Below are 26,497 nucleotides of genomic sequence, written 5' to 3'. Positions count from 1 at the left end.
TTGACTAAAATGCTGGAAGAGAAAAATAAAAATCTCCATTTACATTTATCTTACAGTCTCACAGTGATTAGGTTTGTACTAGTCCTTTAAGAGAAGATTTGCCCTCAAGCTCTTTATCTGAAAATGGTTCCCATTTTTATTAAAAAGGACAGAATCTTTCTGTAACTTCTTTCCCCCCGCTATTGGTCGTTCTCGGTAGAGCTCCTAGAAATACCTTTCACAGGTGCCTCAGTTCTGAGGATATAGCGTTCATGAAATGCTCATTCTGTTCTGAAGGCCCACCAACAGCTTTGACTAAGGCGCCTTCTGAAGAAATTAGGCACGGGAACCTATTGTGGAGAGACCACTGAACCTATGAAGTAACGACTAGGATTCAAGCTCCAAGAAGTATCGCCTTTTCTTTGGGTGCCTAAGGTATAGCTTGAGCTCTTAGGAGACTTGGCTAGATTTAGAGTGCCTGGAAATGCCACGTTATCTGCAGGTGCTTTCGCAGGAGCTACTATCTTGTGTATAGGGCAGTGTCAAAGACTAGGAGAAGGTGGAAACTGCTCTGAGTTTTTGAGCCCCAAAAAACCCAAGATAAAACACAAAAGGGGTTCCGGAAGAGTTTTTCTTAAAGTTGTATGAAATAAGAAAACCTATAATCTTGAGTCAATAGCACTCTGAAATGCAAAAAATGAGAGAGGAAATTAGTCTTCTATATTTGTACGATAATATATTGTACTATACCTCTTGATAATGCATAATTTTGTGTTGAAATGTGACTTATACTAAGAATCATTCTATTTTTTAATGATGTAGTGTTTCTTTTCTTTGAATCCCTGTTTCTCTTTTCATTATGCATATACAGTTGTGTGCTGAATCTGGAAATTATTCCCTGGAAAAAGTTATGGCCGGTGTGTTTGTTAACTCATGACACGCTCAATTAATTCAGTGTTTCTTAAACTTTTGGCGTCCGTGGCCTCCTGACTTCGTCATTGTTTATCCACGGCCGCTCAGAATAAACTAACGCAGGATTCTCAAACTTTTTCCATCCGAGACGCCCCTTTCCCTATTCTATGGTTATCGGTGAGCTCCGCCGGTTCCCGCCTAGAGCTTTTTCAAAAAAAAGTATTTTCGAAAAACCTCTGTCAGGGTCACCGCTCCGTGGCGCCCCTGATAAAGGTTCGAGGCTCACAGTTTATGAACCCCCTGCCTAATGTAAAAAAGAACCACTTCAAAGAACTGAATAAGCATGCATCAATACACCAACAAGTTGCGACGCCTCTCAAAAAAGTTTGGCGATGAGCCACGAACGCGACGCACACTTTGAGAATCCGTTGAATATTTCCGAAATAAAATAATATAAATGCGCTATATATACTCATCGCTTTTTAAAGCAGAATTACAGTTATTTGTTTTTTTATTTCTCACAACAACACATTGGTGGTCAACGCAGTGCCGTCTTACGAGCATCAAAGGGACTTTTCTGAGTTTCCCCTACCTGTTAAGAAATTCCTGTGTATAACGGCCGTATTCACCAACACAGTTTAAACTACAATCGCAAGTCTGTATACTATTAATCTCTTAATCTCACTTGATATATTTTCATTCTTCTCTGATTTGTTATAAAACACACCCCCATGAATTTATTTCACTAGAAATAAATATACATATACTGCGTGCAATGTCTGCTTAAGTTTTTCAACTTCAAGCAGAGAGAGAAAGAGAACTCCCCTTCAAACAGTTTCTCCAAAGGAAGCCGGTAGACCAGGCATCTTCAACCCGTTGCTTGCAAGCACCACGTTGCTCCTTGAAGTACTTAGAGTGCTCGATGCTTGTGTCCAATTTCATGCTCGCGAGCACTTGATCACCGTTCCAATTAAACACCTTGAACAAATTTACATTCAATGATTAAAATCATCACAATTTTATGCAGTCGTATGTCAAACTTGCGGTAAGGGTGTTTTTCCTTCGATGATGAATGCAGGAAGGGCTCGCGTCTAGAAAAAGGTTGAAGACCTCTGCGGTAGACCATCAAACATAGAAAATATTTCAATTGATTCATGGATTGGATTTTGATTTTTTTGGCGCAAGGACCATCTAGGTCAAGCTGCGCCAAATCCACTTCGATTCGGAAGATGGGCAGTGTCATTTCAAACACACCTCAGACATACTTAAATGCATTATTGACACATACGACGATTTCTGGCACACACACAAATTCGTTTGAAGCAGCGGTTGCCAAAACGTTTTGGATTCATGGCACCCTCTGCTGCATGGATACTCTGCAATCGTGCGGCCATCATGGTGGACTCATATCGCGATGATCCCAGTTTGAAACCTACTAGCGGCACAGTGGTTGTTGATTAGAGTGAGTTTTTTTCATTTTTCCAATTCCGAGATACGAATGCTAACCGATCTTTGGTTTGACAAGTTTTGCCGCAGATCAGGCAGGCTTTCACCGTGGTATTTGCATAGCACGAAACTTCAGGCATCTGCCAAGTTTACTTCTAATACGGGAAAAGATGGTAAAACTTCTCGAACCCAAACCACGCATAACTATGGCATCATAGATACGTTATGGCCATGCATAATATAACAAAGAACATTCCGGCATGCTCCAATTTGTTAGAAATTCTATGAGAGAAATGTCTTGTGGGTAGTAGATTGAGTTAATTATAATAAACACTAAATAGCGTTGGAATGGCACCTGTAGCACGAAAATCCCCGGAGCTAGGCAAGGAAAAAGTAAAAAGGACTTTGCCGTGCACCAGAGCATTAATGTTCGTTTCATTCGTCACACCGTTTCTTCGGCTGAGTTCCCAGCCTGATTAGTCCTCCACAAGGTGATGTGGAAAATTTGTGAAACACAATAAAATGCTTTATTTTATGCTGCTCCTCTGCCCTTATGGGTTGTCCTCACTTTTAGCCTATCTACCGCCGCTGATTTCCATGCTACAGTTGACGTTCGAACGCTATTTAGGTTTTTTCACAATGGAGATCACATTCCAATACAAAAAACTTGGTGTTGCCATTTGATATTTTCGAAATTTTCTCACTGTAACCGTAACTGTTAGAGTGACACTGTTGTTTTCCATATCATTCTTGAGCGCATACATCAAAATACCTTATGCCAAAATTTCATTCTGTTTCTGTGAATGGTATGATAGTTAGGGGCCCATATGTCGGGATAGTTTTTTTATAATCACCCTGTATGTTGAAATCATCAACTGTACAAAATGTCAAATTCTGATCCATTTAAAGAAAACAAGCAAAATCAATCACATACCTGAGTTACAAATTTTTCAATATATCTGAATTCACTACGCGAAATGATCGATCACCTGATTGCTTTCTCATTAGAATCTTACCATCTCTGACCCACACGAAAGTATAACCCATCTGTTTCGCAACTTCCTTGGCCTCCTTGAGAAGTAGTTTATTCTGCCGCGTGAGGTGTTCGTTGATGAACACCCGCTGTTGCTCCGAGAAGGCGCCATGAATGTCTTTCGCCGTCAAACGCATTTTTCGTGATGCGGTAATGTAGGCATCCAGAATGTCCCGTGAACGGAATTGTGCAACGATTTTGTCAGGTTGTTGGTCACTGTGGTTTCTGATCCGGTGCGCGACATCAATGTCCATCTCCGATACCTCAAGTCCAGCTTTCTCTCCGATCGTGGATACGATAGTCTTCACATTTTCATCTTTCGTGCGTGGAATTCCAGAAATCTCTACATTCCGATTCCAGCAATACTGTGACAGGTCATTTAGTTGGCACATCAAGTCACTTACTTGAACTTCCAGCGATGCCTGATTCCGAGAAAGGGATTCTTGTTTTGAACGTATTTCTTCGGTTGACACTTGGAATTCGTGTATATGAGCCCGGTAGATCTCAATTGACTCCTTCATTTCTTCCAGCTTTTGCGAGTTGTTTAGTTCTGTTCATCGCATTGCTGATGCAACACTTTTTGAAGGATCGGATGATAATTTCGGCGGAAACATAATTCCACGCCTCATGTACCCATTGGCACACTAGGTCAATGTCAGGTTTCTTTAAGGCACCACTTTTTTGTAGTTTCTTTATCATCTGAAGTCATCCATTCGATCTACAAAGTGCTCAAATAGTCTTTGAGAGGCTTGTTGATGTTCACATCTAAAGGCTGTACAATCGACGTTATCCCATCTGGTATCAAAGCCAATGATGTTTTCGATTTCTTTGACATTATCGGTTCTGTGGGGTTTGAACATATCCCAGACCAATAATGCCGGTTTCTCGAACACTGATACAAAAATGACTACTGATTGCGGGGGGTCGATATTTTCTCATCAAAAACTGACCCGAGTATAAGCCGACCCCCCTCCCCCCCCCCCCTTGAGGAACGAATTTTTCCATAAAAAAAACTCGGCTTATACACGAGTATATACGGTATATATCTTATATATGTGTGTCTATAGTTATTTGTGGGCCCCCTTCGTGGCCTGCTGGCGACGTGCGTATGCACCAGCCCATGTAACCTCAACTTTTTGTCTTCTTATCCGCTGGTGGTCTTTTGGTGCTTAGTGCTCCGGATATTGCATCGCTCTTCCACCATGGCCCAAACCCTCTGGGTGACCAACTTATATCCCCTATAGGGACAGAGCGGGGGGGCCGTGATCGGTTTCGGCTTTCGGGGGAGGGGTGCTTAGCTCGTCCTGTATTGAAGTATGCCATCAGGTCTTGGAGACCATACTTACAGAGAGACATTGACTTGGTCGAGGGGGTGCAGAGAAAAGCCACGCCTGTTCTTGATGGCAAACGAGGCTTAAGCTATGAAGCGAGACTTGAGTTTTTAAAAATGATCAAAATTTTCAACAGGATGGAGAGGATGGACCATAAATCAATACGCGTATGTATTCCAGGTTGTGGTGTCGCAGGGAGTTTTTTTCTAATAGGGTTGTCACCAAATGGAATAGCTTAATTATGGGGGTTCAGGAATTATAACACAATTTATACGTTTGAAAAGAAGTAGGAAAGACATAGTGGGTTATTTCGAGAAGCTATCAGTACTTGACACTTGCAATTCGTGTATTTGAGCCCGGTAGATCTCAATTGACTTCTTCATTTCTTCCAGCTTTTGCGAGTTGTCTTTGATCTCCTTCAAAATCTCCATCTTGAAAGCCGCAAACATTGATTCCAATCTCGAAAATATCGCACTTTCAAAAGACCTGCAGAAATCACACATCCATGTATTTTTCCGCGAAGTCGCTTGCTTTAGAGTGCCGGTAATGCCAGTGCATACGAAATGGAAACCTCGGCCACAGTTTCCCGGGCATTTTACCAAATCCTTCGTCTTTGCGATGTTAGACTTGCACACGCCACAGTTTTCCATTCCTTACAATTTACTCGTTAAATTACAAAATAAAACAACCTAAATTATTAAAATAAATCAATTTAAATCAATAAAATAAATCAATTTAAATCAATAAAATAAATCAATTTAAATCAATAAAATAAATCAATTTAAATCAATAAAATAAATCAATTTAAATCAATAAAATAAATCAATTTAAATCAATAAAATAAATCAATTTAAATCAATAAAATAAATCAATTTAAATCAATAAAATAAATCAATTTAAATCAATAAAATATATCAATTTATAAATCAATGAAATAAGAAGAAAACGAGAGACGAAAAAAAACGTTGTCCTACTTCCTGCGCCACCTAGCGGATATCTTTCGATTTTCTTCGGTCTTCAAGAATCAGATTCAAAAAACGTTGAGAAGAAATTTGGACGAGCAATGCTTTTTAGTCCAGAAAATGAAAAGCTTTTTGCTCAAAAATGGCTTCTTTAATATTAATAGCTATTGTATTATCTATAACAAGGTAGTTTTCTCATTTATTCGTTTTATAGAGGATTGATCACGCGAAATATTTTTTCTCGATATATATTCTTAGAAAATTTATTTTTCTCTGGAACGGCACCACACGAATATTGTCTTCAGTCGGCAATGCCTTTAAGTTCAGCTGTTAAGTTTTTTTTTGTTCTCTCCCACTTAATTTTGAAAACGCGAGACTAAAAAAATATAGAATTTTTCCCGTTTTGCTCAAAGTTCCAATAGTTCCCAAAGTCAGTGTTAATCTTTTTTTTTGGGAGTCCGAGATATCTTAATTGAATAATAAAGACTGTCAAATTTTTACCCAGTTTTTAGATAACTAACATTTTTACATCATATTAAACTCATAATGGTTGGTTACTCTAAATGATATGAATTTAATAATTGATCGGTAATAATTTTTAAGCAGAGAGATGAAGCTGTGTAAGCATTCACTGATTACTCTGACGTGTATACTCTCCAATATATACAGGGTGCATAGCTACCAGCAGGCACCGTATTTTACTGGCGAATCGTTCTCCCTATGTCCTAGAGCAATGATTCTCAATGCGTGTGTCGTGGCTCCTAGTTGTTTCGCCAACCATTGTCAGGGGCGTTGCGGTGAGCTGTCGATATTGATTTGTGTGCCTATTTATGCTTTGATGTGATTCTTTTATATGGAAAAATATCTACCAAACTATTCTGGAGAGCAGCAGATGAACCATGAATTGGGCGAGTAAGCCGTGGGTGACAGAAATTTGAAAACCACTGTCCTAGAGACATACTTCCTATTAGAAAAAAATTATCCAAATAAAAGTCCAAATAAAACTAGAGTAGAACTCATACGCCATTTATGTTGCAAGGAGTCACATTTCCAAGTGCAATATTCGCAGAGGTATTTGAATTCTAAAATCGGAGTAAAGTTGGGAAAAAAAAGGAACACTAAAAAGGAACGGACAACGCTTCTTACCCTGATTTTTATGTTGTTCTTTCCCAGCTTGCTTCTGATTTTCAAAATCAAAAATACCGTTGCAAATACTGCACTTAGAAACGCGGATATTTCCCCTCAGAAGCGACAGGGCAGCAGCGTTTTAAATGGGGTTTTGAGTATAGGGTGTCCTTATAAAAATTTAATTTTTTTCGCCAACTACAAAAAATGCAGTGTTTATATAGCTCAACTCAAGAAGCTAAAATCCGACACCAATCGTCCGGGAAAAAAAGGGTAACAACAGAAGAACAGCGTCAGCGCACGACGGGACAGCTAAACAATCAGCCGACGATGTAAGTAGTGATCAAAAAATTGGAAAAAAATACCAGATATGAAGATATTAAAAGTGCCCTAGAGGAGTTAGGGTTTACTTAAGAACTAAGGGGAATTACAATAAGATTGTCACAAATGCATAGCAGAAAGACAGGTGAGGAAGGGAGTACAAAGGTGTGCATACCCCTTTGCCTCGTTGAGTTGCCCAGGACCCCGAAGTGTAGGACGATTTTGGGAGTGAAATGGTTAATTTTTTTGAAAGTTGAGGTGTGTGGAGATGCACAGAAAAAGAGGGGCGAATTTCATGTCAGTCCGTGCCAGTCCTGGTTCCATGTTTCCCGATTTTGTTTTAGGAACCCCAAGTGCGTTAAGTGTGCGGGACCACATAACTCTAATTATTGTGAGACTCGAAAGGGCGTAGGTCAGCCCAAATGCGCTAATTGTGGGTGTCCCCAGACGGCCAATTTTTGAGGATGTCCGAAGGCCCCGAGGATAATAAATTCCAGAGGGCGTCTGATGGGGAATAAGAGAGTAACGAAAATGCTTCCCCAGGGGTCTTCGGTCCCAGCTGTCAATGATAAAATTCATGAGATGTTTGAAAATAGTAAATTCAAAAAAAAAAAGTTAGTAGGTCAAGAGAGGTCAAACTAATATTAGTCAAAATGCCTCAAACGTGAATGCCACAACTAAAACTTTTTCTGATATTGTGGCTAAAAGAAGCACAAATGGTCAGGAGGTGAACGGAGGGTGGTACGCCGAGGGGGAAACCCCCGTCCCCGTAAGGATAGGGTGAGACAAATTAAGAAAGAAATGGAAGAAAAGATTGATGTATTAAGGGACGATGAAATATCTATATCAGTCAGGGAAATATTTATACTTATTGTAGACAATCTTAGCGAAATGCAGAGAGTTGATACACATGCTGAGAAGTTTAAGATTTTTATTGATAAATTTTTAACGACAGCTCAGAAATTTTTTCTAAATTCTCTTGGGCTGGATAGTTGTATTTCTTTGAATTTTAATTAATTATATTTTAGTATTTTTAATCGAGTTATAGTGTTGGTTCTGATGGGGGCCTTTTTCAGGGGGAAGTTATTTTTTGATTTTTAACTGTGTAATTTTAAATTCTGAATTGATCTTAGCCTTTTAGTATATTTTTGAATTTTTATAGCTCATTGATATGCTCCGGTGCCGATGATGGGTGCACACGGGACTGCCTAGTGATGATGGGCATGTGCTGGCATGCTCTAGAGCTAAGAGTAGCTCATAAATGTGAAGAATATTCTCCTGTGAACGAATTCTCCTTCCGATATTGTTGAGATCTTCCTAATCCCAATTTTGTCAAAATTTCTGTTTCTCCACACAGACAGGCACTACACAAATTACATACATGCACAATCTTGTCTTTGCTTTCTTCATAAGCCCGTAAGGGCAGTCCTTAAGTTGGCTGTTTGCCCATTAGGGCAAGGTACCAACGGAAAATTTTCATTCTGGTTCTGGTAATAATAATAATCATCTAAGGCAGTGGCGGCATTTTACCATCGTTAAATTTAAAATTAAATTAATCACCAGGAACCATTTAATGATCTAAATTACCGACTTTGACAACCTTTCCCAATTCACACACGCAGTCACACTTACATATACATTACTCCCTTGTCTTTCTCTTAATCGGGGGTTCCCAGGGAGTCCCAGCCCGTATGGTGACTTATGGCCCGCTTTAAGGGCCAGGCATCACCGGTAAACTTCTGATTCTGGTTCTGGTCAATTCTCCATGATGATTGCAACCACTAATGATGGGGAAACGTTGAGAACTAACTCAAACGGGCGACGGTATTCGAACCCGAGCAAACAATTTTCAACAACACCCACTGTTATACTATTGACATTTTGCAGAATGATGTATGTGCGCTATAATTTGGTTAGAAAAGCCCTCTAGTGGTGAGTGTCAGAACTGTGTTTTTGCTCTCGTTTTCTTTTCTACACTTTCATTAAAACTTTCCGAAAGTCCCACACCTTTTAGACGAGTACTAAAAACTTTACAAACGTGAACACGTCAATTTTAACTTTGAACACATGTACGAGGATATTATATTTTTGGATTTAATTTTTTTATACCTGTGTTATTAAGCGAGGAGAAAAATAGAAATTTCTCAAACCAGCATCAGATTGTATTGAATATGTCAAAGATTTAAAGGAAATAGTTTATATCATCATTTTTATGACAAGTCATAGTGTTTTTTTACATTCTGCGTCATTGTTTTTGATTATAACGGATCATTTTCTTTGCAACAAACACTTTTATTGTCTCACACGACAAGAATTATTATTATTATTATTATTATTTTGGTTAGTCCTTTGTTGGCGCAGTTTTACCTAAATGGTCTACAAAAGAAAAAAAAATCAATCATCGAAAAGAGTCTAAAACTTATTTTATTGGTTAAGAGCTCATGAATTCAAAACACTAGTTTATGACACCTTTGTTGGCAGTTTTTAGAAACGGGTTGCACGTATCCAAGTAGCTTCCGACTTTTTGTGACAATGTCAAAATAATAAGGCTACATTTCTCCTCTTATCAAAATATCAGTCATATTTTGCGGAAATTATTTTCAAACTCCTCTATCTATTTTTTTCTTGCTTTATTCTTCGCTGAGAGACAATGAGGCACCCGTAGTAAACAATATTTCACACGTAGAGATTTTGTAGAATATTATGCACGTTTGATGCAAGTGTGCCAAGAGTCTACTTCATCTATCTGTTTGTCAAATGTCTGTTATATGATAAAATAACGATGTTACTTTTAGTAACTAATAAAAGGTATAAACCCACGGAAGAAAAACAAATCATTCTCAGTTGAAAAACTACATTCTCGGAAATACCTGTACCACATCAAAATGTTGACATAATGAGGAAAATTATTTTCTACCACAGTAAATGTTTTCGCCAAATAATCATCTGTGCCCAATCATTACGAGAAATTCTAGCGCAAAATAACACGATGCTCAAATTTCGTCCATCTCGGGATTTTCACGTGTAGTGAATTTTACTAATAAAGAACAACTTCCCCCGGCTGCAAACTACCTGCTGCTAATGATTATGAAAATCTGACGTTCTTGCCTCAAAATAAAAATATTAACTTTAGTATAGCAGTTTTTTCGAGTCGCAAAACTTCCCGAGAGTGACCTATTTATATTCCAAATTTCTATCAATTTAAATTTGTTTGGCCTGAAAAGAGCATTGGCCAGGTATGGTTGATGTTAACAAACAGCGAACTCGATTCAGCCAAGTAATTTGCTAGAATGCATACAAACCCGTATTTTGTGTGATGATGGAAGTGCAAAATGTATATAAATGACATTTATTATATTTTCAGGTAAACATGAGTTCTATCATTGACAGAAGAAAGATGAAATTCATCGAATTAATCTTGTTTTAAAAGAACCTCGAAATTTTTGAAACAGAAATCAAATCAAAGGAGACCACATAACGAAGCTCTCCATGCGTGAGAATTTGTCAGATGGTCTAGAGTTTTAAAATACTCTGCCCGACAAGAATTCTCATGAAACGCGCAACGAGTACTTTCCTCGAATACTTCGCTTTTTAAGTAAATGATTGTTTTGACCTCTAATTCTCTCTAGTAAAAGTAAATTACCGACATTTTCTGTTTCAACTAGCTATTTTCAGAATATGGACGAAGTTTAGAAAGTTTTGCTTGAAAAGTGAATTAAGAATTCAAAGACAAATAACAAAACATGCCACGCATGAAAAAGAATGTTATCATATGAAAGATTCCAACTTAGGCTTTTGTGCATTCAGTATTTTCGACCGTGGAAGTTATTATATTTTAAGTGAAGTTTCTGTCGATGCTTGATATTGTGGCGCAATGATATAAACATATATGTTTCACTCTAAAATATGCATAGCTCGTTTGAAATTTAGTAGAAGTATGGGGTTTGAGTTGCATGCATATCCCTTTTATTTAATTTCGGGAATTTTCTCAACAGTTTCGCGATAATATGATCATACTCTGCTATAGTAAACTAGGCTTATAATAAATCTCCTAATACCACATAACAAACAAAATGTTTGGTCCCGTACCATGGGCTGATCTGTTTATAAGATCAATTAAAGTCAACTAATGGATATGGTGAACAAAATTTCCGGTTCCTCAAAGTTCGATATAATGTCCATTTGATTGTATTAATGGGATTAATTTAGTTATTATTATAAGTTGCTGAGATTAATCCAAAAGTCGCACCCAGAAAAATGACGATTAAAAAAAATTTCAGCAGTGGAAAAAAAACAGTGTAGTAATATCATAGTATATAGTAGTAACATAGTAGCATTCGTCACTTGTATATTTGTGAACGAAAGCAGAGGAAATTCGGTGTTAAAGCTCCGAATCTGGATGCATTTTCTCTCATTCAGCAATATAGATATTGGTAAATAAGGAAAATAAATAAAATATCATCATATTATAGTTTTGGTTTGGTTATGGATATGCGTACATTTTCTGTGTGTTCTTTATTCAAAATTACCAACGTTGAGCTTGGAAAGATCTTCGAGTACACAAAAGAACAATACAAAACAAATGCAAGGCCACAACAGGCAAAATGCCCAATGGAGTGGCCAAGAAAAAGATTCCCATAACAAATATGGATTTCATATATTTCTAAAATACAGCAACCCAATTAAAAATGCAATTACAAAAACTATAAACTCAACATATATCTATTCTATAATATAAAATCACAAACTCGAAAAGGGCCTGTTTCTATGCAACAGAAATTGGTTACGTTTTTCTGTTACGGAAATAGGTAATGATTTTGGGTGAAGTTTTCATTTAACTCTTGAATGTATCGGAAACCGTTTGACCCATCGGGACAAAATTATGTGTATGTACACAGGCAGGGCTGTTAGAAATGTAATCGCACTAGTTTATGTTATATATGTATGTGTATAGATGACGCTGCATGTCCATCAACCGGTCGTTTCTAGTTATCTGCGTAGGTGTGTATGTGCTTGTATACTGTGTCCTCTCTTGTATAATAAATAGTCTTCTTCCTGACATCGCCTCGTTCGCACCTCTCTCTTTAACAGCAGAGCGTGGTTTAGGTTTATGTTTTCGCGGTTTACGTTGGTTTCGTAAGCGATCGTCTCGTAGGTTTCATCATGGTAGAAGGGAAACTTCAATATGTAGTGGAACCTTTCAACGGTGGGAATTATCCGTTGTGGAGTAGACGGGCGGAGGCTCTTTTTGCTGCGAAAGAGCTTGATGCTTACTTACTACGTGAAGCGGATGAGGCGAAACCAAGGGAGGTCAAGCAAGCATACACATTGCTGATGACTCTTATCAACGACAAGGTGTTGATGTCCATGAGTGAACAACGATCTGCCCTGCAGATATGGAACAAGCTGAAATCCACGTATACAAAGGATGGGACGGTGAGTCAGATTTTATGTCGCAAAAGGCTCGCTACCATGAAAAAGAAACGCGAATGTTCGATGCGTCAACACATCGATGAACTTCTCGGTATCGTGAACGAGATGAAATTCGCGGGGGCGAAAGTGGATGAAGCGGACGTTGTTGTTTATCTTCTCATGTCATTACCAACGGAATATGACGTAATCAAGAAGATTAGATAGAGAATCAGCCTAGTGACAATCTAAGTCTGGAATTTGTGACGAAAAGACTCGTTGATACTGAAGCACTGATGCTGGAGAAAAGCACATCGAAAGGACAATCGATCGAGAAAAATGCTACGTCGAATTGTGATGCTGCTTTTGGTGTTTCCAAGAAGAAAGGAAACTCATCGAAGTTCCAGAAATATAAACCGAAGTGCTATGGGTGCGGTCGCGTCGGCCACTTCAAGCGGGATTGCTTATTTCGGAAAGATTCCGTTGCGAAGCAGTTTGAATCGGCTGCTGTGACTTTCGCTGTCGGTGGTGTCAACAAGGGATTCTTCATCGTGGATTCCGGTGCTACGTCACACATGTGTAGCAAGCGGGAATGGTTTGAAACGATGACATCATATAATGGAACTGTTGACTGAGCTTCAAAAACTGAACGGTTAAATATTCAGGGAATCGGAACCATCGTTGGTGAACTTGACGGGAGAAAGCTGACCCTGACCAACGTGCTGTATGTTCCGGAGCTCAACGGTGAGCTGATGTCTGTGAAACAAATTCAAGCAGCTGGATTTGCGGTTATCTTCTCAGAAAGTGGTGTTCGTGTCCGGAAGGGAAATCAAAATTTCATCATAGCTCAACTCAACAGCAAAGGACAGTATGTAAGTGGTTTCTCTCCTCGCATAGCTTCATCGTATGTTGCTGAATGTAATGCGAAACTGTGGCATCGAAGGTTGGGTCATCCATCGAATTCAGCTGCAAAGGAACTTGGGTTTCCAGTTGAAGATTCATTTTGCGAAGTCTGTACATTTTCCAAACAGAGCACTGAACCGATTGGGAAAGGACCGAGGAAAAGAGAAACCGAGCCTATGGTGATGGTGCACACTGATGTTTGTGGCCCGATCACTCCAGCGACTCACGCGGGTGAGAAGTATTTCATCATTTTTATTGATGATCACTCACGATTCATGGAGGTTCGATTGCTGAAAAAGAAAAGTGAGGTTCCTACAGAACTGATAAAATTTCTGAAGCTGAATACTTCTGTGAAGAAAATAAGATGTGATAATGCTAGCGAATATGTTAAAGGCGAACTTGTTCGTTACGCAACAGAAAATGGCATCACGATTGATCCTGCTCCTCTTTATACTCCAATGTTGAACGGAGTTGCTGAACGAGCGAATCGAACTTTGCTGGACAAAGGGCGGGCCGTCATATTCGAAGCCGACTTGCCAAAACAAATGTGGGGCGAAGCAGTTCGAGCTGCTGCGTACTTGAATAATCGAATTCCAAGCAATACCGTAAAGAACTGTACACCGTATAAACTGAAGTTTGGATCTGATCCTGATCTAAGCAATATTCGAGTTTTTGGATGCAGTGCGTACGTGTTAACTCCTGCAGCTTTGAGAAAGAAACTGGATAAAAGATTGAAGAAAATGATCTTCGTCGGGTACTCTTCAATGGGATACCGACTCATGGATCCAGAGACGAAACGTATCATAGTCTCAAGAAATGCAAAATTCAATGAAGAAAAGAAAGCCGTCATCAATGACAACATAGACGACCCGATCGATGATGCAACCGTGGAAGATAATTTCTCTTCTCAGGACAGTGATGGTGATCCAACGAAGAAGGAAAGTGACGAAAACGGCCATGTCACACCAGAACCAAGAAGATCCGAAAGAGAAACGAAACAGCCGATCCGGTATCCTGATCCTGAAACCTATATGGCAATGGTTGCCTGTCAAGAAACTCTTGACTACAACGATATTCAATCGCTTTCGAAAGAGGAACAGCGACCCTGGAAGCAGGCCATGGATGAAGAGATGAAATGTATGATCAAGAACGACGTGTGGACTCTTGAGGAAATTCCTAGAGGAAAGCAGGCTATCTCATGCAAATGGGTTTGCAGAAAGAAACGCGATGGTAAGCACAAAGCTCGGCTTGTAGCTCGCGGCTTCATGCAGAAAGAAGGACTGGATTACAACGAAACATATTCACCAGTCATCGATATCTCGGCTTTGCGACTTGTACTCGTGATGATACTTCAAGAGAATCTACAAGTGTTTGTATTAGATGTGAAAACCGCGTTCTTGAACGGCGACTTAAATGAAGTGATCTACATGGATCAACCTCAGGGATATGACGACGAGAGTGGCCGGAAGTGCAAGCTGAAGAAAAGTCTCTACGGATTGAGACAGAGCCCACGCCAATGGTATCAGAAATTTGTCAACTTCGTGATAAAAGTAGGTTTTATTCAATGTATTTCTGAACCGTGTATTTTTATCCGAAATTTTAATGATGCTAAGAAAATTATCATTGCTTTGTATGTAGATGATTTGTTAATTGCCGGCTCAGATGATAAGGAGCTTAAAATAATTATTGCTATGTTATCTAAAGAGTTCGAAATGTCAAAATGTGAATTAACAACAGAATTCTTAGGTATTCACATGGAGTTCTCTTCTGATTGTTTATATCTTGATCAGAAATCCTATATTTTAAGATTGTTGCAGAAATTTAATATGAACGAATGCAAACCTAGTGTTGTTCCAATGGAACCGAAATCAACATCTGCTAATTTCATGAGTGGGAATTTGTTCGAAGGACCGTACAGGGAGCTCATAGGTTCTCTGTTGTACCTGGCTCACGTTACTCGACCCGATATTCTGTTTGCTGTCAATTGTTTGAGTCAGCTCCAAGAGCATCCAACTGATGTTGCTTTTAGTGCCTTGAAAAGGGTCCTCAGATATTTAAAGGGAACGGTTGACATGAAAATGAAATATAAAAGAAATGATTCCCCTGTTTCGAAATTGTCAGTGTATGTCGATGCAGATTGGGGAGCAAATCCCAATGATAGAAAATCAGTCTCAGGTAATATTATTATGATAAATGACTGTCCTATATCATGGTCGTGCAAGAAACAAAATTGTATTGCTTTGTCTTCTACCGAAGCAGAAGTTATTGCTATGGTAAAAGCAGTTCAAGATCTTTTGTGGTTTAAGAACGTATCTTCTGAAATAATTAACGTTGAAAATTTTGTTGTATATGAAGATAATCAATCTTGCATTAAATGTGTAACAAATGAGAATAGTCATGGTATGCTGAAGCACTTGGACATTAAGCTCAAGTTTTTACGTGATGTTATCAAAGAAAATAATATTCATATTGAATATGTTTGTACCAAATTGCAAATTGCTGATATGCTCACGAAAGCATTGCCCAAATTTGTATTGTCTGAACTTATGCATTTGTGTTGTCTGAAAATGTGCGATTAAGGGCGGGTGTTAGAAATGTAATCGCACTAGTTTATGTTATATATGTATGTGTATAGATGACGCTGCATGTCCATCAACCGGTCGTTTCTAGTTATCTGCGTAGGTGTGTATGTGCTTGTATATTGTGTCCTCTCATGTATAATAAATAGTCTTCTTCCTGACATCGCCTCGTTCGCACCTCTCTCTTTAACAAGGGCCCCTTGGATGAGGTAGCTGGTGGGTCCCAAAACAAGCTTTTTCACGGGGCCCCTCTGTGGTTAATTTATAGTGTGAAAAATCAAAAAGTGTGGTAAGAATCTTTCCGGCCCCTGTCGGCCGTGCCCTTGTAGGAGCCATGTCGAGAGGTATGTATGATATATCATGATATATCAGTATACATATATCACCAGTGCTTGCAACACACGAGTCAGGGTACCCAAGGCATGGCACTGCACATATACCTTCATGGAGGAGTTAAAAGGTTTTATTTCCTGGGGTCTTTGACGCATCTTATTGTTTTCTTGCTGCTTTAACATTGAAAAATTTGCAATAACGGAAGCCCAAGATATGTTCAGTCTGGGGGGCCCCATAAAAATCTGCAAATTGGGTCTCAGTTCCTTGATTGGGTGGGGCCCTGGATTTTATTCGTTGTTAAAATGAGTATTAAATCTTGGTTGACGTCATTCCTCGAACAGTAATGAAATGCATGCATAACCGGTATGTGTGTGTGTGCAAACAAATAAACTGTCGTGACTGAAATTCCCATCTTAAAATACTCAAACTAAAAATTAAGAAAAAATAGCGATCATATAGTCATTCACAGGGTGCATAGCTACCAGTACGCACCGAATTTTACTGGCAAACCGTTTAGCCCAGGGCATACTTCCGATTAGAAAGCGTATTCAAATAACGTGTTGAACTGAGATGCATCATTCATGTTGCAAGGGCAAATGAAAAAAATTAAGTTTTTATAAGGACACCCTATACTCAAAACCCCATTTAAAACGCTGCTGCCCTGTCGCTTCTGAGGGGAAATATCCGCGTTTCTAAGTGCAGTATTTGCAACGGTATTTTTGATTTTGAAAATCAGAAGCAAGCTGGGAAAGAACAACATAAAAATCAGGGTAAGAAGCGTTGTCCGTTCCTTTTTAGTGTTCCTTTTTTTTCCCAACTTTACTCCGATTTTAGAATTCAAATACCTCTGCGAATATTGCACTTGGAAATGTGACTCCTTGCAACATAAATGGCGTATGAGTTCTACTCTAGTTTTATTTGGACTTTTATTTGGATAATTTTTTTCTAATAGGAAGTATGTCTCTAGGACAGTGGTTTTCAAATTTCTGTCACCCACGGCTTACTCGCCCAATTCATGGTTCATCTGCTGCTCTCCAGAATAGTTTGGTAGATATTTTTCCATATAAAAGAATCACATCAAAGCATAAATAGGCACACAAATCAATATCGACAGCTCACCGCAACGCCCCTGACAATGGTTGGCGAAACAACTAGGAGCCACGACACACGCATTGAGAATCATTGCTCTAGGACATAGGGAGAACGATTCGCCAGTAAAATACGGTGCCTGCTGGTAGCTATGCACCCTGTATATATTGGAGAGTATACACGTCAGAGTAATCAGTGAATGCTTACACAGCTTCATCTCTCTGCTTAAAAATTATTACCGATCAATTATTAAATTCATATCATTTAGAGTAACCAACCATTATGAGTTTAATATGATGTAAAAATGTTAGTTATCTAAAAACTGGGTAAAAATTTGACAGTCTTTATTATTCAATTAAGATATCTCGGACTCCCAAAAAAAAAGATTAACACTGACTTTGGGAACTATTGGAACTTTGAGCAAAACGGGAAAAATTCTATATTTTTTTAGTCTCGCGTTTTCAAAATTAAGTGGGAGAGAACAAAAAAAAACTTAACAGCTGAACTTAAAGGCATTGCCGACTGAAGACAATATTCGTGTGGTGCCGTTCCAGAGAAAAATAAATTTTCTAAGAATATATATCGAGAAAAAATATTTCGCGTGATCAATCCTCTATAAAACGAATAAATGAGAAAACTACCTTGTTATAGATAATACAATAGCTATTAATATTAAAGAAGCCATTTTTGAGCAAAAAGCTTTTCATTTTCTGGACTAAAAAGCATTGCTCGTCCAAATTTCTTCTCAACGTTTTTTGAATCTGATTCTTGAAGACCGAAGAAAATCGAAAGATATCCGCTAGGTGGCGCAGGAAGTAGGACAACGTTTTTTTTCGTCTCTCGTTTTCTTCTTATTTCATTGATTTATAAATTGATATATTTTATTGATTTAAATTGATTTATTTTATTGATTTAAATTGATTTATTTTATTGATTTAAATTGATTTATTTTATTGATTTAAATTGATTTATTTTAATAATTTAGGTTGTTTTATTTTAATAATTTAGGTTGTTTTATTTTGTAATTTAACGAGTAAATTGTAAGGAATGGAAAACTGTGGCGTGTGCAAGTCTAACATCGCAAAGACGAAGGATTTGGTAAAATGCCCGGGAAACTGTGGCCGAGGTTTCCATTTCGTATGCACTGGCATTACCGGCACTCTAAAGCAAGCGACTTCGCGGAAAAATACATGGATGTGTGATTTCTGCAGGTCTTTTGAAAGTGCGATATTTTCGAGATTGGAATCAATGTTTGCGGCTTTCAAGATGGAGATTTTGAAGGAGATCAAAGACAACTCGCAAAAGCTGGAAGAAATGAAGAAGTCAATTGAGATCTACCGGGCTCAAATACACGAATTGCAAGTGTCAAGTACTGATAGCTTCTCGAAATAACCCACTATGTCTTTCCTACTTCTTTTCAAACGTATAAATTGTGTTATAATTCCTGAACCCCCATAATTAAGCTATTCCATTTGGTGACAACCCTATTAGAAAAAAACTCCCTGCGACACCACAACCTGGAATACATACGCGTATTGATTTATGGTCCATCCTCTCCATCCTGTTGAAAATGCTGATCATTTTTAAAAACTCAAGTCTCGCTTCATAGCTTAAGCCTCGTTTGCCATCAAGAACAAGCGTGGCTTTTCTCTGCACCCCCTCGACCAAGTCAATGTCTCTCTGTAAGTATGGTCTCCAAGACCTGATGGCATACTTCAATACAGGACGAGCTAAGCACCCCTCCCCCGAAAGCCGAAACCGATCACGGCCCCCCCGCTCTGTCCCTATAGGGGATATAAGTTGGTCACCCAGAGGGTTTGGGCCATGGTGGAAGAGCGATGCAATATCCGGAGCACTAAGCACCAAAAGACCACCAGCGGATAAGAAGACAAAAAGTTGAGGTTACATGGGCTGGTGCATACGCACGTCGCCAGCAGGCCACGAAGGGGGCCCACAAATAACTATAGACACACATATATAAGATATATACCGTATATACTCGTGTATAAGCCGAGTTATTTTTATGGAAAAATTCGTTCCTCAAGGGGGGGGGAGGGGGGTCGGCTTATACTCGGGTCAGTTTTTGATGAGAAAATATCGACCCCCCGCAATCAGTAGTCATTTTTGTATCAGTGTTCGAGAAACCGGCATTATTGGTCTGGGATATGTTCAAACCCCACAGAACCGATAATGTCAAAGAAATCGAAAACATCATTGGCTTTGATACCAGATGGGATAACGTCGATTGTACAGCCTTTAGATGTGAACATCAACAAGCCTCTCAAAGACTATTTGAGCACTTTGTAGATCGAATGGATGACTTCAGATGATAAAGAAACTACAAAAAAGTGGTGCCTTAAAGAAACCTGACATTGACCTAGTGTGCCAATGGGTACATGAGGCGTGGAATTATGTTTCCGCCGAAATTATCATCCGATCCTTCAAAAAGTGTTGCATCAGCAATGCGATGAACAGAACTAAACAACTCGCAAAAGCTGGAAGAAATGAAGGAGTCAATTGAGATCTACCGGGCTCAAATACACGAATTCCAAGTGTCAACCGAAGAAATACGTTCAAAACAAGAATCCCTTTCTCGGAATCAGGCATCGCTGGAAGTTCAAGTAAGTGACTTGATGTGCCAACTAAATGACCTGTCACAGTATTGCTGGAATCGGAATGTAGAGATTTCTGGAATTCCACGCACGAAAGATGAAAATGTGAAGACTATCGTATCCACGATCGGAGAGAAAGCTGGACTTGAGGTATCGGAGATGGACATTGATGTCGCGCACCGGATCAGAAACCACAGTGACCAACAACCTGACAAAATCGTTGCACAATTCCGTTCACGGGACATTCTGGATGCCTACATTACCGCATCACGAAAAATGCGTTTGACGGCGAAAGACATTCATGGCGCCTTCTCGGAGCAACAGCGGGTGTTCATCAACGAACACCTCACGCGGCAGAATAAACTACTTCTCAAGGAGGCCAAGGAAGTTGCGAAACAGATGGGTTATACTTTCGTGTGGGTCAGAGATGGTAAGATTCTAATGAGAAAGCAATCAGGTGATCGATCATTTCGCGTAGTGAATCCAGATATATTGAAAAATTTGTAACTCAGGTATGTGATTGATTTTGCTTGTTTTCTTTAAATGGATCAGAATTTGACATTTTGTACAGTTGATGATTTCAACATACAGGGTGATTATAAAAAAACTATCCCGACATATGGGCCCCTAACTATCATACCATTCACAGAAACTGAATGAAATTTTGGCATAAGGTATTTTGATGCATGCGCTCAAGAATGATATGGAAAACAACAGTGTCACTCTAACAGGTACGGTTACAGTGAGAAAATTTCGAAAATATCAAATGGCAACACCAAGTTTTTTGTATTGGAATGTGATCTCCATTGTGAAAAACCCTAAATAGCGTTCGAACGTCAACTGTAGCATGGAAATCAGCGGCGGTAGATAGGCTAAAAGTGAGGACAACCCATAAGGGCAGAGGAGCAGCATAAAATAAAGCATTTTATTGTGTTTCACAAATTTTCCACATCACCTTGTGGAGGACTAATCAGGCTGGGAACTCAGCCGAAGAAACGGTGTGACGAATGAAACGAACATTAATGCTCTGGTGCACGGCAAAGTCCTTTTTACTTTTTCCTTGCCTAGCTCCGGGGATTTTCGTGCTATAGGTGCCATTCCAACGCTATTTAGTGTTTTTCAGTATGGAGATCGCATTCCAATACAAAAAACTTGGTGTTGCCATTTGATATTTTCAAAATTTTCTCACTGTAACCGTAACTGTTAGAGTGACACTGTTGTTTTCCATATTATTCTTGAGCGCATACCTCAAAATACCTTATGCCAAAATTTCATTCAGTTTCTGTGAATGGTATGATAGTTAGGGGCCCATATGTCGGGATAGTTTTTTTATAATCACCCCGTATTTTGTTATGACAATATAAATAATCTTACCATGGCCCATTTGAATATACGTAGTTTACGTGCAAATTTTGACATCTTTGTAGCATATTTAGACCAGCTTGATATAAAACCCTCAGTAATAATACTCAGTGAAATCTGGATCTCTGAATGCGAAACTTCGTTTTACAAGATACATGGGTACAGAAGTTTATTTAAATGTGGAAACATAAATCGCTCTGGTGGTATAGCACTATTTTTGTCTGAAAGTATAATTTTTAATAAGTTTCATTTAAATGAGATGACATGTGTTGATTCGCTGTTGGTTGATTGCACTTACGGGAAATACAAATTTATTTTATTAAGTGTTTACAGGTATCAGATGTATTCTGTTGACACATTCATAAACGAAATTATTTGCTTGATTATAAACGAGATAAAGAGATGTATTTGATCGGTGACTTAAACATTGATATTTTAAGACCTGAAGACTTAAATATTTTTTCTTATGTGAATTTGATGTCAAGATCTGGATTTGAATCGTTAATTAATCTCTCCAACTAGAGAAACCGATGAAACGTCAACTTGCATAGATCATATTTTTTGTAGATCCAGAAATTTAAATTCAAAAAAAGCTGTACTTCTCGATTTGTGCATAACTGATCATATAATGGCTTTATTTTGTTTAGAAACGGATCATAACAGCAATGACTCAAATAGTGAAACAAGGTGCTTTACCTATCTTGCCCCTCTATCCAAAAATGAATTGATTGATAAATTATTGAAAGAAATTAAAAAGAAACCGTTTGATATTGAGCTGCGATATAATTTCAAGACATTTAGAAATATGTTAAACAATGAGATAAAACAAAATAAGAATGACTATTATACTGCTGCATTTATTCAAGCAAACGGTGATTCAAAATCTCAATGGAATTTAATTAACAAATTAATTTGTGAGGATAAATATAGCAGCATTGACGCGGTTTACTGAAACAACTGGTGAAATAATGAATCCAGTTGATATTGCTGAATGTTTTAATGACTTTTTTTCTAATTTTTGTAACAATGATGTTCCTAATAATTGTAATTCATTAAATTTTTCAAATTTAAATTTTTTTGAGAAATCCTTTTTCATATACCCTACGGATAGTCTATGAAGTATTGAGTATAATAAATACTTTACACTCCAAAAAATCGTCAGGATTTGACAAAATTAATTCCATAACATTGAAGTGCATTGCACCATATGTAAGTGATGTCTTATCGTTTATTTTTGAGTTTTATGACTGGCGAATTTCCAGAGTGCCGGAAACTTGCAATCGTTTCTCACAAGAAAGGGGCACAAAGGGGCACTCACAAGAAAAAGGCAATACACAAGAAAGGGGACAAAAAAAATGTTAATATTTACAGACCGATTTCTTTACTATCTGTCTTCTCAAAGGTCATAAAAAAAATAATTAAATCCAGAATAATTAAATTTCTTGACAGCATTAATTTTTTTAGTGAGAACCAATTTGGATTCAGAAAGGCAAAAAGTACAAAGGACGCTCTTGTTAATTTTCTTTCAAATGTGTTTATAGCAGATAACAATAATTGTAAAGTTGCGTCATTATTTTTAGATATTAGCAAAGCTTTTGATACCGTGAATCATTGTATTCTTCTAACCAAACTACAATATGCAGGAATTCGGGGTTGGCCACTTAAATTTTTCAAAACATATCTTACTAACAGAGTTCAAAGTGTGAAGGTAAATTCCGTTTTGAGTTCTAAAAGACAAATTGCATCTGGTGTACCTCAAGGATCAGTACTCGGACCAATTTTATTCCTAATATATATAAATGACCTGTGTAACTTTAATTTGAAAGGAAAAATCACTGCTTTTGCTGATGATTTAGCTCTTTGTTACTCTGAAAGCTTTTCACTCAACTTGAGGAATAACATGCAAAATGATCTTAACTCAATAAATATGTGGTTTAGAAATAATAATTTAAAATTAAATATAGATAAAACTAAATATATGTTATTTGGTTCTGGTACTTTCGATGATTTTGGTGTCCTAAAATATCATAGTATGACAGATGGCTGTATCTCGGATGCTGTATGTGCAGAGTTGTAAATAGAGTAGACACCTTTAAGTATTTAGGGATTTTTTTAGATTCAAAACTATCCAGGAAAACACATATTAATTATTTGAGTGTAGAATTAAATCGGAACATTAGGAAATTTTATTTTATCAGGAATAAATGTTCCCAATCTATTTTAAAACTTCTTTATTTTGCGTTAGTAGAATCTAGATTGAGTTACGGCATTACATGTTGGGGTGGGACATACTTCAGCAATCTTTCTTCACTTTTTGTCACACAGAAGTCCTTCATCCGTATCATTCTGAGTAAAAATAGACTCCCGCATACTCACGCAATCAATTAAAGCTACTCCCTCTGCAACATTTGTACGTTTATAAAAGTTTAAAAATGTTTTATAAAAGAATTGGCCATCTCAATCTGAAATTACTGGAATGCAATTTAGACGTCATGCTATACAGGTACCAAGGCCAAATAAAACTCGTTTCCAAAAATTTTCCCTTTATTTAGCTCCCAAAATATTTAATTTACTTCCTCAGTTAATAAAAGAACAACCTTCATGTACATCTTTTTTTGTCAATTTAAAATGTTGGTTGTGAACTCAAGAAGATTTAAATTATCTGTTTGATATTGTAATGTAATCTTCTTTTATCTTGCATACGCTGCTAAATGCCAAATTTTTTTGTTTATCAATTCCATTCCTGTTGCCACTTATTTCTTGGTGTTATATATATGTGTGTTTTTTTCTTTCTTTTTTTCTCTCGTTACTATTTATGCCGACAGACATGTATCGCATATTGTTTTGTGGGCTCACAAGCTTGCCTAGCCCCTAAATGTTTTGTAACTGTGTTTAAAAATCTTAAATAAAATTTTTGAAATTTGAAATTTGACATCAACAGTTAGATAATTTCGTTTTTGATGATCGGATTTTTATGTTATTCTACTAACTGGGAAAATTCTAGAAACCGGGCTCCTGAAATATTCCATATGGTAAAAAATAGCTGAACATACAAATCGGTATGTTGAAATATAAAATTAATAAATTTATTACAGAAAAATTGTCAAGAAATAAATATCATTGGTGTGTTCCCAACAAGAAACAATGATCTTTTAAACCAGAACGACGGAAGCGGTCATTTTGAATGCAAAGCTACTTTGAAATGTAGCAATACCTGATTAGCTAATCTAGATTACTATAAATACTTAGCTGAGCAACCATATGTCTATACTCGTCTTAGAGTTAGATCATCTTTTTTTTTCGAAAATCGTAGTTTCGTATTTAACGTGCATCTATTTTGAAAATAGCAATTTTGACGAACAACTGCTGCCATGTAAAACACGTTCCTAATTAAGTCAGCTAATAGTGAATGACATGAAAAATTGGACTGTTATTCTGGTTTAGTAGCTGAAGAAACTTCAAAACAGCCATTTCTTTTTCAATAACTTTTTTACACCCTGAGCTATGATAAAAATCTATAACCTTGCAGTCTTACGAAATCGCAGAAAACTTCCGCTGCATTACAGCAAAAACCGAACAGGTGTTCTCATTGAATTTGGTAGCGAATGACCGAAACACACTCGTCGTCTACAGGTGTGAGCCTACACAAAAAAAAAATTGCCCTTGCAAAATCATGCACCTCTGAAGTTTTTTAATTCAACCCAATGTGTTTTAGATAATCTTGACCAAATAAATTACTTGTTGATAACAATATCGAGAAAATAGCTTATGCAGAAAACAGCTAATTAGAAAATCTTGGTTAGTTTTGTGCCATAATTGGCATTTTCGCCGTAATTTGGCGACTTAATTTTTTTCTCTTTTAAATTCATGTCTAACACAACTTCATGTCCAAAGAGGAAATCGGGACGACATCTAAAAATTTGATAAATCCTCTCGACGTAGTGAATAATTTCCACGGAAATTAAATATCGGTAGTGCTGCCAAAATTGAAAAACGTTCAGTTTCACCATCCAATTTTTTTATTATTATTATAACGGAATGACACCATATAGTGTGAAGGGTAGAAATCATCAAAAAGTATTGTTGGTGAAATCAGAATACGAAGGTTATTGTTATATATCTGATTGAATAAAACGATAACCAAGCGAAATGACAACATTTACATGTCGATGCATGTAAATCAAATAAAAACGAGACAGATTAATTATGAACCAATGAGGTAATTAAAATATTGATTAGGTTAAAAGGTGTTGCGAAAGGTCTTTGGAATTCGAGAGGTGTGTGTGTCACAATAATATTGACGGTATTGGGAAGCCGTGTAAATCAGATAAATTAATTTGTGTATCTGTTTCAAATTGAAGAGATAACAAATTAAAATACAAATACAACGCCACAACCGGCAAATTGCCCAACGAGGTGGCTGACTTCAGAACATCATGGATACCCGAGCCATTTTTTGGACGCCCTACCTACTACTGCTACACCACACATGCACCCCCCCCCCGCCCGCCCGCCCGCCCGCAGAACCCCCAATGAATCGGTACATGCGGGAATGTGCGTGTACGTGTAGTGAAACCTGACGTGAAGTTTTTTTTTGTTTCTCTGTAATGCTTGTTATGTGTAGTGCTGCCATCTGCCACCAGTTTTTCTAACTATGAGTGAAGTGTTATGATTGAATAATTTATCGTTGTAGGACTGTTGCTCTCTGTGGCGAGACTTTTTAACGGGGAGATCGGCTCGTATTTGCGCCTTGAAGTTGGGAACCACAGAAAACCAACTTCAGCCGACCACCACTGTGGGGTTCGAACCCGGATCCTCGCATCGCGAGTCCATCACTATAACCACTCGACCACCACAGCGGAAAAACGTTGTTTGTCGCCCTTTTTTGGATTTAAAGAATTATATCTGAAATAACGAGGAATCTGTCTCAGATACTCCCCGGGGGCTGATCACTAGACCAGCATAGAACATCGATTTAACAAAAGAGGTGTATGTACCAATATTGTACGGGTATGCGATTTCATAAGAAGTGAATAACACATGTTAAATGTCGTTTAAATTGTTTCAGGAATATACGAGGTGCAGTTGTCAATAAGAAGGG

The 26,497-nt window shown here is 37.8% G+C and overlaps 1 protein-coding gene across 1 annotated transcript; it reads right to left on the bottom strand.

The window, feature by feature from the left end:
• Window positions 1-3,276: 3,276 nt before the first annotated feature.
• LOC149072103 (uncharacterized) lies at window positions 3,277-3,891 on the bottom strand. Its single transcript, XM_089246725.1, has one exon. The coding sequence runs from the start codon at window positions 3,889-3,891 to the stop codon at window positions 3,277-3,279; it is 615 nt and encodes a 204-aa protein (XP_089102851.1).
• Window positions 3,892-26,497: the final 22,606 nt, after the last annotated feature.

Source organism: Pholcus phalangioides, unplaced genomic scaffold (assembly GCF_987345545.1).
Source record: "Pholcus phalangioides strain wild (caught in Gottingen) unplaced genomic scaffold, Ppha-v1.0 ptg000017l_1, whole genome shotgun sequence".
Classification (NCBI taxonomy): Eukaryota; Metazoa; Arthropoda; class Arachnida; order Araneae; family Pholcidae; genus Pholcus; species Pholcus phalangioides.
This window is presented reverse-complemented; position numbering and strand designations above follow the sequence as displayed.

Bases quoted from the DNA above. Each gene is read 5' to 3' on its own strand.
- LOC149072103 (XM_089246725.1), bottom strand. From the start codon at position 3,891: ATGAAGGAGTCAATTGAGATCTACCGGGCTCATATACACGAATTCCAA.